The sequence below is a fragment of the Macrobrachium nipponense genome, chromosome 11, assembly GCF_015104395.2.
Source record: "Macrobrachium nipponense isolate FS-2020 chromosome 11, ASM1510439v2, whole genome shotgun sequence".
NCBI classification, from domain to species: domain Eukaryota; kingdom Metazoa; phylum Arthropoda; class Malacostraca; order Decapoda; family Palaemonidae; genus Macrobrachium; species Macrobrachium nipponense.
Genome location: NC_061087.1, coordinates 97,832,708 through 97,850,215, shown reverse-complemented (window position 1 = coordinate 97,850,215; position 17,508 = coordinate 97,832,708). Strand labels below are relative to the sequence as shown.

Here is a 17,508-nt window from a genome sequence, read left to right as displayed (position 1 = left end):
GCCTTATTATCTTTAAATGTATATTTGTAAGAAAACACAAATCTACTGTCTCAAGAGTTGTTGTTTAAGTTGTCAGTTAACCCAGTTCGTCTGTAAATAAATCCTACGGGCTGCACTGTGAGCAAGAGCCCGTGCTGGCATAAAGCCAGCTTAATCTTAAACAACAACAACAAATAAATCATCAGTACCCAGCTACCTGCCTTAATCTCTGGTCCTCACAGTGGCCTCATTCAAGGCCCCATAAAACTTTTGGCCGCGGCCCATGAAATTCAAGTACGGTCCGGTGGTGGCCTATGTCGTTGTTACCTATAGTGCTGCCAAAAGTACGATTATGGCTAACTTTAACCTTATAAATAAGACAGCAGCCCTCTAGCCTCAGTTCTTTTTAAGATCGGGCGGACGGACAGGCCAAGTCGGCGCAATAGTTTTCTTTTTCACAGAAAACTAAAAGCTCTTAATGTATCTACAAAAAATAAACTGCCATTTAACATATTCGTGTTGGGATGTTTCAAGCGTTGCCGATTCTTTCCAATTTTTGTTTTATTGAAATGTTGTTGTTGTTGTTGGTGTTGTTTCTCCTTGAGAAGCCCGTCATAGAACTCATAGGATTAAGAGTTCTATGACGGCGTCGACTCGTTTTCCCGGAAGCTTAATTGAGTGGGTCAAAATAATCGCCACCATTCTCCCCTCCTCCTTCATTATATGCCATAAGAATCATATATAAATGAGAACTAAGACAGGCATAGTTAAAAAAGTATATTGAAATAGTCCTTAAAATGGGGTACATACATACATACACACAATAAAAAAAAAATTATATATATATATATATATATATATATATATATATATATATATATATATGTGTGTGTGTGTGTGTGTGTGACTGGTAAAAATGTTACAACAGAATTCCATCATAATAAAAGGAGCCCCAAAAACGTCAAAATATAGAAAGTAAATATTATATTTACCTACCTGAAGAGAGAGACAGCAGTCTCTGAAATATAGTACTTACTTCCTATATTTTGGCGTTTTTATGGACTCTTTTTATTATATATATATAATATATATATATATATATATATATATATATAATAGTATACACACACACACACATATATATATATATATATATATTATTGTATATATATATATATATATATATATATATATATATATATATATATATATACATACATAATAAAAAGAGCCCATAAAAACCAAAATATAGGCAGTAAGTACTACACTTCAGGGACTGCTGTCTCTCTCTTATACATAAACATATAATGTGAATTCTATTATAACTGCGGACAGAATTCATCTGACATCTCTCAATATCGATATTATTACAATACCTAAAACATCATGTAATTTGTCTAAGTAATGAAATCTATTCCGAAAACATAAGGAATAAGGTTAAATATAAAGTATCTAACATTATTCCTCTAAATACTCTATAACAAATTCTGAAGACATTAGAACAAACCAATTCAACAACTTATCACTGGGAATCCCGTGAAGAGAGTACAGGTGATTGCTGATTGCTTCTCGAATTGCGCTGTACGTACATCCATAAATAAGTATACATATATACATACATACACACAAACATTATGTATATATATGTGTGCATACGGGCTAGCTGAATTCACACTTAATATTCCCAATTCATCTCGCATTTAAATATGCAGAACGGTAATAAAATTGCGTATGAAAATAACAATTTCGACCCTTTTGCTGACAGCGAAACATTGTGACAAAATACCGGAGGTCTTCTATGTTGTTTTACTGTAAAATTTACGGAATGAATTTTTAAGAACGATCGCAAGAACAACAGCAATGTAACTCAAAAGAAACGCGAAGTTACGGCAAAATTAGTGTCGACTTTGACGATGCTTCATTTCAGACGAGTCAGGGTTACATAAATAGCAAACCGAGTGTGTGAAATGTCGCCTCTTTATCTCGCCTGCTTCACCTGTTCGTGTGAGCACTGATGAAAACTTTCGTCTAGGGTTCTGATAACAGGAAGGTCACATCCCCCACTCGACGCAAGAAACGTGTGGGGCAAAATTTGAAGAATTCTGTTCCTAGAACTAAAGTCGACAATTTCATTGGTATGTCGCTCTCATCAACGACTCTGTCTTACGATTATATGAATTCATCGGTATATGGTACTGTATTGAAGTAGAAGTTGGCTTTTCTTGTATTGGAAGCGATAGATAATTAACTTTTATTTCACTGAAAATTAACTTCTTTGAGCAAAATCACCTGGGGAGAGGATATAAATATTCCTCGGTTTTTATATGATTTTATTTCGTCCAAAAATATTTAGCTTATATAATAATTCACTCCAAATTTATTTCCAAATTATTTTGTATTGCAGTTTCATTGTAGGAGAATGCAATAGCATGAAACTCTGATGAATTCATATTTATCCCACTGTATCGCAGTGGTTTCATGAAAATGCGTAAATTGGAATTCAAAGCTGTGTCTTATTTAATACACTTATTGGAATTTATGAATCACTAATATATAGAAATTTTTAGCTCAACCACATTTTTTCACTCACGAATACCTTCAAGAATGATGCGTCGAAGCTTCTTCAGTACAAATACTTACTTAAATTTATGGATCGTAATATACGGAATTTATAGCTCAATCACATATTTTTTCATACACGAATACACTGAACATACATTGAAATTCATAGGTCTTCGACGCATCATACACGTACATACACTGAAATATATGGCCCTTAACCACATCTTTCTTACATACACTTCAACACATTCTTGGCAGAAGCATACGCTGAATTCATGGCTCTTGGACACATTCAAAACAAACTTCAAATATACATGCACTGTTAATCTTGGGTCTTGACAACATTCTTCATACACACTTCGAACTTCAACTGAAAATTCCCAGCTCTTAAACAAGTTTTCAAACACATACACAAAGTAATTCAATCCGATAAAAACCCAAACCATGGAATGTATGTCTCTTTAAATACATGAAAAGACCTCGAAGAGGATGAAGTTATGTAAATAAAAATAAAAATGTCCCTGAGAGAGAGAGAGAGAGAGAGAGAGAAGAGAGAGAGAGAGAGAGAGAGAGAGAAATATTATTCACAATCCAAGAAAATGGCGTAGGATGTAGACAAATGGTTTTTTTAGTTATGTCCAAAATTTTGGAACGTGAATACAATCTGTCACATGTACTGAGAAGGTCACAGAGTTTGAATGGTATAGGCGTCAGGTTCTCAAGGCTAACCTCTACTGCGTATGTATACATATATATGTATATATATATATATATATATATATATATATATTACAACACACACACACACACACACACACACACCACACACACATATATATATATATATATATATATATATATATAGATATATATATATATAAACAGAAACAAAAAACAACTAGGTTAGTGGGCAAGAAACCAACCGACAGAGAGAGAGAGAGAGAGAGGAGAGAGAGAGAAGAGAGGAGAGAGAGAAGAGAGAGAGGAGAGGTGGGGGGGGGGGGGGGGGGGGGGGGGGGGGGGGGGTGGGGGGGGGGGGGGGGGGGGTGGGGGGGGGGGGGGGTGGGGGGGCTGGAACTAAAGGCCCTTTTGCGTGTTCTTCCAGTCAGCCTCCCTGGAGGCATCGTTAGCTTCGGGTACCAACGACCATCAATCTGAGTTTACTCCAGGGAGTCAAAATTCCTCTACAGGAAATTACAGGAAGGATGAATACCCCGCGGGGGCGCGGGGTTGAGGGGGCGGCGAATCGGATTCCCCACCGCCGTCAAAATAAGGATTTCCTTAGCCGGAAGTGATGGAAGATTAAAATCTAATATTGAAGAGGGTAATCATGTCGTTTTGGATAGTTATCTGTTAAAGTGTTTTGGGACAGATTAGTAGACACCATCTCTTGTATTTAGAAGGCTGCTCGCACGAGCAAGAACGTGCGCTGGCATAAGGCCAATATTCTAGTAACAAAATCTATCCTCAGATACCTATTTTTTTTTTGTGGGGGGGGTGCGGGCGGGTTGTTGACGGTGCTAATTAACTTTCATATTGCACATTTAAAATTTTTCATCCAATACCACAATGTTCCCGTTTATATAAATATAAGAGGCTCTCGCAGGAAAAGATGTTATTTTTAAATGTTTCCTTCATTACAGCACCTAGTGGTATCATTTTGTTTGTATGGTGTTTTTACTTTGCATGGAACCATTGGTTATTCAGCAACGGGACCAACGGCTTTACGTGGCTTCCGATCCACGTCGAGAGTGAACTTCTATCACCAGAAATATGCATCTCTCACCCCTCAATGGAATGCCCGAGAATCGAACTCGCGGCCACCGAGGTGGTACGCCAACACCATACCGACCACGCCACTGAGGCGCCCTAATGGCATCATGAATCTGCTTACACTTCAGTTTTCGGTCAATGGAGAGACGACGAATGCAGCGAATGTTCATCTTTATTACGGAATGTAACGGTAATACGTGAATAACCACTTTGACAAGTTAATCATGAAAATAATTCTCAAGCACTGGCAATGTATAACCAGGAAGCTTAAATTCTCCATAATCTACTTCCATATATATATATATATAAGAGGGGATATGGATTACATGCATTGCACCGTAGGCATTACTTAAGGTTCTTTGCAGCGTGCCATCGGCCCCCAGCTGCAACCCCGTTAGTTCCTTGAACTGTACCCCCTTTCATATTCTCTTTCTTCCATCTTACTTCCCACCCTCTCCTAACACTTGATTCATAGTGAAACTTCGAGGTTTTCCTCTTGTTACACCGTTCAGAACCTTTTACTGAAAATTTCCATTTCGGCACTGAATGATCTCATAGGTCTCAGTGCTTGGCCTTTGGTTTAAATTCTACATTCAACTCAACTCAATTCATAACTGTCTAGGATAAATGACGCAATATCAACCAACTCCTTTCCTCAAGACAAAGAAGCCAGATTCTAACTCACAGGTAAGAGAGTTCAAGGGTTTCACCTGAGTAGGAAACCATGCTTTATACACACCCTGAGAAACTAGGAACACCGAAAAGGGAAAACATTAAAGAAACTGGCAATACCTAAAGCCCTTGGAGAGAGAGAGAGAGAATTGAATTGAATACAGAATTTAGGCCAAAGTCCAAGCACTATAGTAGATTCACATCAACCGTGCATTTGATGTCTAGGCCAGTCCCTTACGACGCTCCTGATTGGCTGTTGATAAGCGTATCACAGGGCTGGAAACTCTCAGTCTCTCTCGAGAGTTCACATGGGTAGGAACTATATGTTCCATCTCTCCTGAGGGATACTTTTGAAAGACGTATCCCTCGGGAGAGGTGGAACATACATCCTGCATGTGTGAACTCACTCGAGAGACTGAGAGCTTCCAGCTGTGACTGGCTTATCAACAGCCTATCAGGAACGTCGTAAGGGACTAGCCTAGACATCAAATGCACGGTTGTTGTGAATCTACTATAGGACCTACGAGGTCATTCAGCGCTGAAACGGAAATTGACAGCAAAAATGTTTGAAAGGTGTAACAGGAGGAAAACCTCAAAGCAGTTGCACTATGACTCAGTTGATAGGAGAGGGTGGGAAGCAAGATGGAAGAAACGATACTATGAAAGGAGGAACAGTAAAAGGAACGAAAGGGGTTGCAGCTAGGGGCCGAAGGGACGCTGCAAAGCACCTTAAGTAATGCCTACAGTGAACCGCACAAGGTCCACTGACATCACTACGCCCCTACGGGAGAAGAGAGAGACAGCGAAGGAGTTTTACAGATTACAGGTAATGTTGATGAGTGTCACAACAATCGCCCGCCTCCGAGTTCTGGAACTTTAAGAGATATTCGACAAAAAAACTTTTGTTGCCTTTGCCCCATCTCTGAATTGTTCTTAATAGTAATGGAGCCCAAAAAACTCTGTAATGATACATTTTATTTATATTTGCTTGTTTGTATGGTGTTTTTACGTTGCATGGAACCAGTGGTTATTCAACAACGGGACCAACGGCTTTACGTGACTTCCGAACCACGTCGAGAGTGAAGTTTTATCACAGAAATACACATCTCTAACACCTCCGTGGAATGCCCAAGAATCAAACTCGCGGCCACCGAGGTGGCAAGCCAAGACCATACCGACCATGCCACTGAGACGCTCATTTCATTTATAATTATATAAATATAATTTTCATAACACGAAGATGAGATATGTCAATTAGTCCAGAGGAGAAATGAGAATAAAAGACTCTAGTAGCTCGATAATTTCGCCTTCCACCAGGTCTCCTCGTCAAGAGCTTTATTATAACTTACGTATTGTGGTACTTATTTTGACATATAAAATACCAAAGCTTCCAGAAATAATACTGAGCTTCAAATGTAAACGATAAAAATTTAAAAGAGCATTAAAAAATGTAGAGATTCAAAGACAAAATCTGACAAAGCTTTTCAGAAAGAACTAAACTTTAAAGCATAGCGTATATAAATTTACCAAAGTTTTGGTTAAAATTTTTTTTTCTAAAATGAACGACAATAAGGTAATAATAAGAAAAATAACACGCACACACGCATACCAGAACCACTCACCGAAGGCGAAGACGAGGAAGGCGTAAGCCCTGTCGACGGGCGTGATGCCATGCCTGTACCGAACGCAGGCGGTGACGCCCTTGTCGGAGTCCACGTCGTACCAGAGGCCGAAGCCCACGAAGGGCGCGCACACCAGCATCAGGTTGAAGACCCACAGACCGATGACCGAGCGGCAGATCACGGCGTAGGTCACACGCTGCAGAGGAAAAGTGCTCATGAGAGGTCATGTCGGTTTACAAAGTCCAGAGGTCCACAACAGGGCTTTTTTTTATTCTTTTATTTTTTTCTCACAAAAACTTTACCGAGCTGGCAATATAGCGGGCTTTATCTAAACCAACCACCGTCAAGTAACCGCTGAGGATATTTACTGCATTATTATATTAATATTATATTATTATCCTGAGAGAGAGAGAGAGAGAGAGAGAGAGAGAGAGAGAGAGATAGAGAGAGAGAGAGAGAGAGAGAGAGTAAACCAACCACCGTCAAGTAACCGCTGAGGGTAATTACTGCATTATTATATTATTATCCTGAGAGAGAGAGAAAGAGAGAGAGAGAGAGTGAGAGAGAGAGAGAGTGAGAGAGAGAGAGAGAATCTAAACCAACCACCGTCAAGTAACCGCTGGGGGTAATTGTTGCATTATTATATCATATTATATTATTATCCTGAGAGAGAGAGAGAGAGAGAGAGAGAGAGAGAGAGAGAGAGAGAGAGAGAGAGAGAGAGAGAGAGTTACCAATAAATTTCGGCAAATACTGTGAAACTCTATGGTACAAAGCTTCTGGCATCTGAGAGAGAGAGAGAGAGAGAGAGAGAGAGAGAGAGAGAGAGAGAGAGCGCTATTTACAAATATTAGTCAATTGCAATCGCGCAAGCTCTTCACTAATCAACAAACTTAGTTCGCTTTCTGACTTTAGTAGCAAAACGAAAGACTTTACTAACAATATTATAATCTTCGAAGTTTCTCTCTCTCTCTCTCTCTCTCTCTCTCTCTCTCTCTCTCTCTACAATGAAAGGCTTTAGTAACAAAACGAAAGACTTTACTAACCATATCATAATCTTCAAAGTTCTCTCTCTCTCTCTCTCTCTCTCTCTCTCTCTCTCTCTCTCTCTCTCTCTCTCTCTCTCCTAATGAAATATCTGCTCTCCAATGAAAAGACTTTAGCAACAATATTATAATCTTCAAAGTTCTCTCTCTCTCTCTCTCTCTCTCTCTCTCTCTCTCTCTCCAATGAAAGACTAGCAACAATATTATAATCTTCAAAGTTCTCTCTCTCTCTCTCTCTCTCTCTCTCTCCAATGAAAGACTTTAGTAACAATATTATCATCTTGAAAGTTCTCTCTCTCTCTCTCTCTCAAAGCGCCCCCAGCACCCTCCCAGATACAAATGAAGTGCCCGCATAACAGTTTTCACGGCCATAATTACGCTCAGAGTGATCAATAGCGGCAGAGAATATAACACAGGACTTCCACATGACTTATTTGCATGATGCCTTGAGGGAAGGACATCGACTCGCAGCGAGATGCAGAATGTTTGAAGGGAAGAACAGATATAAACATCTAATCATTTTCCGCCAAGTTCTACGGCTCCTTTGTGATGTGATCCAATCCCTTCAGAATAGACTCCTTAGGTCTGTTACAAGTTCCTGTGAAATTACATAGTTTTTAAAGGGAGGGACACTTACTCTTATTAACTATCCTCTTTCTAGCAGGTTAACGGCCAGCATCAACTGAGAGAGAGAGAGAGAGAGAGAGAGAGAGAGAGAGAGAGAGAGAGAGAGAGAGAGAGAGAGGTTAGCCATACGTGCTAAGCACTGATGATTGGCTGTTTAGATTACGTTAACCTTATGCCGGCATGGGCATCTGCCCACAGGCTGCTCATAGGTATGGTAAGGTGTTTAAGGGAATAAGAAGACTATGTTGAACTCTCAGGTAGGAACAACCTACCCACGCGAAAATGACCGTAATTACAGAAGAGTTTCATTGAAGACAAAGAACAAGACGCCCACCAGATGCACTAAGGTTATCAGATACTGCTAAAAGACATTTATAACTGTGAAAGCATAACATAGGCCAAGTAAAGATACTTGGTAGGTTATAGTTAGTTAGTTAGTTATTTTTATTGACAAGATATACAAAATATAAGTACAAACTTGTCCCAAAAAACATACAATACAAAAAAATACAGAGTAGATAGCTATATCTTCTTTTTTCTGTAAGTACAAGGCCCATAATGGAGTACGTCTAGCATAAAAATGATAACAATTCTCTTATTTATTTAATCGTGAATATCTGGATTTACAGGACAGATGAGTACACGAATACAGAGGAAAATTTCCATGAGTAGAAAGACAGGAAAAAAGGGGAGGGGGCGTGACCTTGGGGAGCATAGGTGCGACCCAACCTTAACAATTGGACGGCAAGCTATTTCGTATTATCCCATTAGAAAAGGCAAGTTTAAAACCAAATGGCTTCGCTTCACTTTCCTCTCCAAGCAAGTATGCGATCAATCATCTTTTAAGTCTCCCAAAATCACGCGGATATTCCGCATCGAGAACCCTGCAGTTGGCTCGATATTTCTGCCTTCATTCCATAAACTGTATATATATATATATATATATATTTATATATATATATTATATTATATATATATATATGTATATATATATACATATATGTGTGTGTGTAAATGTATGTGTATATATATATATATGTAGTATATATATATATATATATATATATATATATATATATATATATATATATATATATATATATATATATATATATATATATAGAGAGAGAGAGAGAGAGGAGAGAGAGAAGAGAGAGAGATATATATATAATATACCTATATATGACTGGGAAAAATGTTCTGTTGCAACAGAATTCCATCTAATAAAAGAAGCCCTTGAAAACGCCAAAATATACGTAGAAAGTAAAGTACTATATTTCAGAGCTGGCTGTCTTTCTCTTCAGGTAGACACCAGTCTCTGGCAATATAGTACTTACTTTCTACGTATATTTTGGCGTTTTCATGGGCTTCTTTTATTAGATTATATATTATATATATATATATATATAAATATATATATATCTATATATATATATCTATACACAAATGTATACACAAACATCAATAAAGCATCATTTTTAGTGAAATCGGATGACAAGGTTAAAATATACGGCAAAAAAAAAAAGGTCCCATATCAACTCGAGAAATATTAAGACATACGTAGCGGCATACGACGTGTACAAAATCGGTCCTATATCCTAAATGCATTCAAATATTCATGAATAACTGAACCTCATACTTTTCTCCTCGGTGTCCTCCCGAAAAGACCCCTGGGCAATGACCTAGATTGGAACCGGCTCAAGGGATTTATTCTTCTCCTTAAGCTACTTTTTCGGAGAAAGGTTGGGTCCCTCGACTCTGGCTGACATCCAATCTTCCGTCTTCCAACAAAGACTTCGAAACCGTTTCTTTGGCAGCGGAAGGGAAACTGCGTTGTTTGGATCTCTCACGTTATTGGAATACTACTAGAATTGCTTCAAGAGTATATTTTAAGTTTATTATGCAAAACTTGAGTTTTCTTTAAATGAGCCTGGAAAGCTTATTTAAATTTAAGATGGGTATCGCGCGTTGCTAATCGTATATTCCTCCTAGGATAAACTGGAAGGCATCCTAAAATTAGCACTATGGTAAGCATCTTTGTTCAACAGATGGCCAGAATGAACGTAGTCATAATAATCCCAATGTTTAAACTTCCAGAGCTGATAGTTAAGGAATCACTTAGACAGAGAGATAGAGAGAGAGAGAGAGGAGAGAGAGAGTTGAAAGAAGAGAGAAATGAGGGCAAAGTAGGGTGAGCGCACATTTTTATTACGTCCTCTCAAATCCCGGATATAAAAATTTTTTTTTTTTTTTTTTTTTTTTTTGTTTTTTTTTTTTTTTTTATAGGAAAAACGAGATTTTTATTTTATTTTATTTTATTTTATTTTTGCACTTTGATACCATATGGTAGTTTTATCGGTCACGTAATTAGAAAAACAACGAACATACTACGCTCATTTCCAAATCCTCTTCTTTAAATATAAATTCGCGCCATATCAACTTAAGTCATATATGTCAATGGTCCTTTTAATCATTAGGTCATCTACGCCAATGATCATTATAATCCAAAAAATGAATTTGTTTGTTTGTATGGTGTTTTTTTACGGTGCATGGAACCAGTGGTTATTCAGCAACGGGACCAACGGCTTTACGTGACTTCCGAACCACGTCGAGAGTGAACTTCTATCACCAGAAATACACATATCTCACCCCCACCTCAGTGGAATGCCCGAGAATCGAACTCGCGGCCATCGGGGTGGCACGCCAACACCTTACCGACCACGCCACTGAGACGCTAAAAAAATGTATTTCGTCTCAGATAGACAGGACAGGACTTGGAGGAATGGTGGGATGAAGGCAGTTAATTGGATGAAAAATGTATAAGTATTGGAGAGAAGGAATGGTTCGGATTCGAATGTCCCAAATCAGCTCCTGTTACCTGGAACCTTATTCAAGCCTTACGAGTGTACGTCTTTGCAGGAATTGTAATTCCAATTAGGTATTCAAGTAAGAACTACTCTTTCGTTCTTGTTAATATCCATGCTCTTACGTCACAATACAACTTATTCAATTTAATAGGTACATTACACCAAGGCAACAATTACGGTTATGTACACAGAAGAACCAACTTCAACTTCCCAAGTTAACCTCGCTCGTTCACTCATTCATTTGGTTTAGCTAATTAAAAGTTAACACGCATTTCATGCGCGCATACTGGACGTCCATTCTCAGCAAATTACATTCCCAAATTTCGAAGTGAATTGGACGTCGCCCATGGAAATAAGTGCTCGAGAATTCTCGTTCTTATTATCTATAGTTTTTTTGGCCGTACATATTTCCTCCACTGGCTGAGCCAATTCTCGTGATGTGTAGACACATTTACATTTACGTAAAATATAAAATGGTTAAATGGAAATGCTGCAATAGAATGCTACCCAGTTCCCATTCGGAATGAAAACGTCTTTTGACAATTCTGTCTACAACGTCCGGTATCATAAGTTTAACGCGGGGAACAAAACGGACGATTATACTAGTAGTGAATGCAAATACGAATTTCGCCCTTAAACTGGAGAAATTGTTTTCTTAACGTGAAATACTGCAGGAAAAAGGACCGAGAGAGAGAGAGAGAGAGAGAGAGAGAGAGAGAGAGAGAGAGAGAGAGAGAGAGAGGATACTGAAAATATGACTAACTCGATGCTCGTACCGTTTCATTTTTGTAGTACTGTAATGCCCTTTTTTTTTTTTTTTTTTTTTTTAATATCTTAAAAAGTCTCTCTCCTGTCAATTTAAACATCTAATTATTTCTATCTATAGTATATATTCTTTATTATTTCATATTCTTTCCAGTTCAACATTTTTAAATTCTTGTTTAGAGCATTTCTTTCTGCAAATTGAAAAAAATCCAAAGTTAATTGAAACGTTCAAACATGTTATACATAAAATAATTTCTTTTAACACGAGAACCCTTGGGAGTAAGTCTTCAACACAAAACGTTACGAAAATTGTCTTCCTCTCGCCTTTTGGCCGATCTGGGCCCGCGAAGGATCCCATTCTCGCAAATCCCATGAGACTGGCAAATTAATGACCTAATTTAGCACAAGCCTCATGGAAAAGCGAAAAAGGACGATATTGGAAAGTGGAAATTTTCCAGGAGGGTGTAGAACCTACCATGGATCCTGGTATCAGTTACAAGACATGTTTAGAACCTCTTAAATAAGATGTCAGATAAATTTGGTTTGGTCTGGTTGTGCGGTTCTTAAGATGACAATTTTTGTTTTATCTAATTACACACAAAAAAAATTTAAGTTATATAAATAAGAATTCAGATAAAGTTGGTTTTGACTGGTTAAGTGGTTCTTAAATTGACGAATTTCTTATGGTTCATCTAATCACACACAAAAATGTAAGAGCCATTTAAATAAGTTAGATAAATTTGGTTTTAACTGGTTGTGGAGTGCTAAAACTGACGAATTCCTAATGGTTCATCTAATTACACTATAAAACAATTTTGTAAGAGTCACATTTGAAAAGTTTGGTTCTGATGAAGACAGAAATGGATAAAGATAGCAGAGGGCACAGGCCACCAGATGAGCTACCTAACGGGTGCGGTCAAACCTCAATGGATCAGATAGGTTTGCCTCTTAAAGGATGGAAGATCGTAAGCCAGGAAAACGGAAGCAAGTAGAGAATTCCAAAGCAAGGAAGTACGAGAAACGAGAAGGAAACGAGGAATGGAAGAAGTGAATTTTAAAAATATAGGAAAGTGTCTAGCACTTGAAAGATAAAGCGACTGGAAGTTACTGGACAAAGGGATAGGCTTCCCTCTTAAAGGATGGAAGATTGTAAGCCAGGAAAACGGAAGCAAGTAGAGAATTCCAAAGCAAGGAAGTACGAGAAACCAGAAGGAAACGAGGATTGGAAGAAGTGAATTTTAAAAATATAGGAAAGTGTCTAGCACTTGAAAGATAAAGCGACTGGAAGTTACTGGACAAAGCATGAGGGGTGGGGGTTGGGGGGGGGGGGGGGGGGGGGAATCGCAAAAATAGAACCATACACATAAACAGAACAACGCGACTTACTCTCGAGTTCCAAACTTACCTCGTGGTACAAGAAGGGCTGCGAGAGAGCCAGCCACCTGTCGACGGCCATGACGACGGACACGCATCCGGAGCCGAGTCCGAAGGCCCTCCAGACGACCCTGAAGGCGCAGAACCACTTCATCTTGGCCACCGGCAGGTAGAGATGCATGAACATCTGGACGCAGGAACCGAGCAGAGCCAGGAGGTCGTTCCCCGCCAAGCACTGCAGCATGAAGGTCTTCGGAGGGAGATCAAGGTGATATGGGTTTAGGAAATTTGAAGGGATTTGGGGGAATTTGAAGGGATTCAGGAAATTTAAGGGATTTAGGGAATTTTAAGGGGTTTAAGGAATTGTAGGGGATTTAGGGAATTTTAAGGGAATTAGGGGGTTTAAGGAATTTTAAGCGATTTAGGAAATTTTAAGGTATTTGGGGAATTTTAAGGGATTTATGGAAAATTACGGATTTAGGAAATTTTAAGGGATTTAGGGAATTTTAAGGGATTTATGGGAATTTAATTACGGAAATTTTAAGGAAATTTAAGGGGAATTTAAAGGAATTTAAGGGATCATCGGTAAATTCAATAATGATGAAGGTTACACACATGCTAATAATTATACAAGGTTTTATAGGTAATAATAATCTTAGCAAACAGGCTATAACCATAACAATAATAGCTAATATCAAAGTTGGAATGGACAGCAATAATAATAATAATAATAATAATAAAAATAATAACTAAAATAAAATAATAATAATAATAATAACGTAATAATAATAATAATAATAATTAAAATAAAAATAATCAAAATAATGGCTATTTCAGCACCGTTTATTTTCTATAGAAGTTTTTTTTACTGACTTTTCTTGAGTACAGAAGAAAAGTAGTAACAAAAAGAATAGAGAAATTTCTATACAAAATAAACGCGGCTGAAATAGTCATTATTTTCAATAAAACGTGTCATAATAATAATAATAATAATAATTAATAATAATAATAATGTACACTCAACTTCATCAAACATGATAATGTTGAACAGTGCTTTCCAAGTCTGTCTATCAAAGCTAAAAAAAAAGAAGTGAAATGACGTAAGAATTTAAATATAAAAAAAACAGACAGACGATGGTATTCTCTCACCTGCTTCCTGCCACGCTGCGTCTCATTCTTGGTAATGATGTAGAAAGCAGCCAGGTTTCCCGTGATGCCGAAGAAGTAGCAGCCGGCGATGAGGACCTCGTACAGCGGCGGTAGGTGGCGGACGATCTTGTCCCCGGCGGCTCCCGTCCCTGAGGAGTTCATCAGAGCTTCCACGACGTCTGTCAGGCGGCGACATGAAAAGAAGATAGATGGATGGATGGTATGGTGAGCTTCAATAGATTCTGACGTAATGTGAAAGATATGCGATGGTGGTACATGAATTTATCAAACTGAAAAATAATGATTTATCAAAGAAGGCAATAACAATTTATCAAAGAGAAGAATAACGATTTAATAAGTTGAAAGAATAAATTTTATCAAAGAATAATGATTTATCACAGAGAAGAATAATGATTTATCAAAGAATGAAAATTTATCGAAGAGAAGAATAACGATTTATCAAAGAATGGAAATTTTTCCAATAGAAGAATAACGACTTATAGAGAATGAAAATTTATCCAAGAGAAGAATAACAATTTATCAAAGAATAAAAATTTATCCAAGGGAAGAATAACGATTTATCAAAGAATAAAAATCTATCCAAGAGACGATTAACGACTTATCAAAGAATACAAATTTATCAAAGAGAAGAATAAATTTGATCAAAGAATAACATTTAGCAAAAAGAAGAATAACGATTTATCAAATAATAAAAATTTATCAAAGAGAAGAATAGCAACTTATCAAATCGGTTTTCCTTGTTGGCAAAACGGGGAATTGAACTCAGGACTACCGAATCGGTAGGCGAGTACGTAAACCACTTGTCCAACGAGGAACCATAATAATGAGGAAAGACTTGAAAAAAGAATATAGCGTATTCCACCACTTCCAGAGAGAGTACTTCCTTCTGCATTAATGTGTCCGGCATGTGCCAAAAAAGGAACCCCCCCCCCCCCCCCCACAACGTGGATGACCATGGTAGGTCCTAAAAACCCGTTGAATATATTTCACTACTCCTCGTCTTTTCCCATCAGGGATACTCTCCCACGACTGAACAGAGGAGGATTGTGTGGAAATATATTTTCGAGAGAAAAGGGACTCTGTAGGGAATCATTGACTGAGAGATTTACATTCACTGTCTGGACACAGGACTTATCTAAATATCGGGTGCGAATTTCTTGGTCTAGCTAAATTTTGAACACAAATGGTCATCTCACAGTGTGTGTGTGTGTGTGTGTGTGTGTGTGTGTGTGTGTGTGTGTGTGTGTGTGAGAGAGGAGAGAGAGAGAGAGAGAGAGAGAGAGAGAGAGAGAGAGAGCGTTACAAAATCCCACTGATCTATAACCTTAACGATAAAACACTCGCCATCATTCATCCTCTCTCGCTCTCTCTCTCTCTCTCTCTCTCTCTCTTCTTCTCTCTCTTTTACTGCGTTTTGACTGATAATCTCACTGGAAGAAAATAAAAATGCGCGCATTTCATAACAACAGAGCCAATATGGAATCATCTTTCTCTGTAATACAGGTTGTATGTTCACAGGACTGGAAAAAAAATACAACGTCTTCTTCAATTGTAATTCAATTTCTCCTTTAAACCGTTTCTCATACTTGAGAAAGCTTTCCAGATCAAATATTTTTTAAAAATATAAATTTTTCATTTAGCTTAATAATATTCCTTGCGGTATTATTTCATCATGCAAGGGTGTTTTTCCAAGCAACATGCAATCATTTGACATCAAAGCACGCAAGTGCTTTCATGTCTAATGATTGCATGCTCAGAGGCCATCCAAAGAAGCAGAAGAAAACATTGGCACTAGCGGATCCGGAAAAATGTCAAGGGTGGGTGGTGGGAGGGTGGTCACAAATTTTATATACATACATATATATATATACATACATACATACATATATATATATATATATATATATATATATATATATATATATGTATATGTATGTATGTATATAAAATTTGTGACACCCCCCATATATATATATAGATATATATATATATATATATATAGATATATATATATATATATATATATAGATATATGTCCATTATGGAAAGTAATCGCCTGTCCTATTAGGAAATACCGTATCCATTATAATTATCATTAAGATTATTGCTAATATTATTATTGTTATCATTATTATATTTTTCTCAAAATCTTATATTTATTTCTATAATAGATTTTTTTATTTCTCCCCATTTTTATATTTCTCATTTATGGTATTATCTAAATCTTCAGTATTAGTATTTTGTCACTATTTTTCAAGGGGGAGGGGCATGTGCCCAGATGCCCCGCTCCAACTGGAGCCACTAGTGAACACAGGTCATCTTACCAGAGAAACTCAAAAAATTTTCATTTTTCAAGGGTAGCTACTGCAGTAAAGAAAACTAAGGTCATCTACTGTCGAAAACTTACTTTAATGGAAATCAAATCGCTATTGCTTTACATATATTAAATTACATATATTAAAAAAAAATTACTGAAAATGGAACGATGGAAAGTCGTCCTTACTCAGAGGCTCGATTCTGTTAGTCTTCGTGGTCTTTGTTTACATTATATACATCACAGCATAAAAGCGAGATGTCCGTGAGGGCGGGCTGGGGGGTGGGGGGGGCTGCTGCCTATAATTCGCCTTGCGCGGCACACTGCAGGCACTACTAATGGCTCTTGGCAGCATGACTTTGGCTGTTCCACATCATTTGTCCGCCTTTCCCGTCCCATCTGTTTATCTGTTCTGACTAACTTCTCCTACTCTTGTTTTGTTCCAGTTGTCATCCAACATTTAAAACCAATAATTCAAAGGCAGTGTTAAGGATCCAGAAACTCCATCCTAATAACATAACATAAGCGAGGTAAATTTCCAGTGTATAGTCTGTGAGGTTTCAATGCACTTTGAAGCAGCAGAATTAGATGTGCAAAAAAAAAAAAAAAAAAAAAAAAAAAAAAAATCTCCTCCCTGAAAACAAAACTTGAAGTACAAAAATGTATCGATTTTTCATTAGAGCGGCTCATGACACTTTCAACCACGTCCCGGTAATGGCCTGTCTTATAGCATTGCC

The 17,508-nt window shown here is 37.6% G+C and overlaps 1 protein-coding gene across 3 annotated transcripts in view; it reads right to left on the bottom strand.

Moving 5' to 3' along the window:
- The window catches only part of LOC135207744 (prostaglandin E2 receptor EP3 subtype-like), a 661,187-nt gene that overhangs the window by 24,525 nt on the left and 619,154 nt on the right, over window positions 1–17,508 (bottom strand). For all 3 annotated transcript variants that reach the window (XM_064239572.1, XM_064239587.1, XM_064239579.1), the window contains exons 4-6: window positions 14,437–14,615; window positions 13,319–13,537; window positions 6,609–6,804 (exon numbers count right to left, since the gene is read on the bottom strand). In XM_064239572.1, the coding sequence (XP_064095642.1) occupies window positions 6,609–6,804; window positions 13,319–13,537; window positions 14,437–14,615 (594 nt within the window). The remainder of the gene's footprint in view (window positions 1–6,608; window positions 6,805–13,318; window positions 13,538–14,436; window positions 14,616–17,508) is intronic.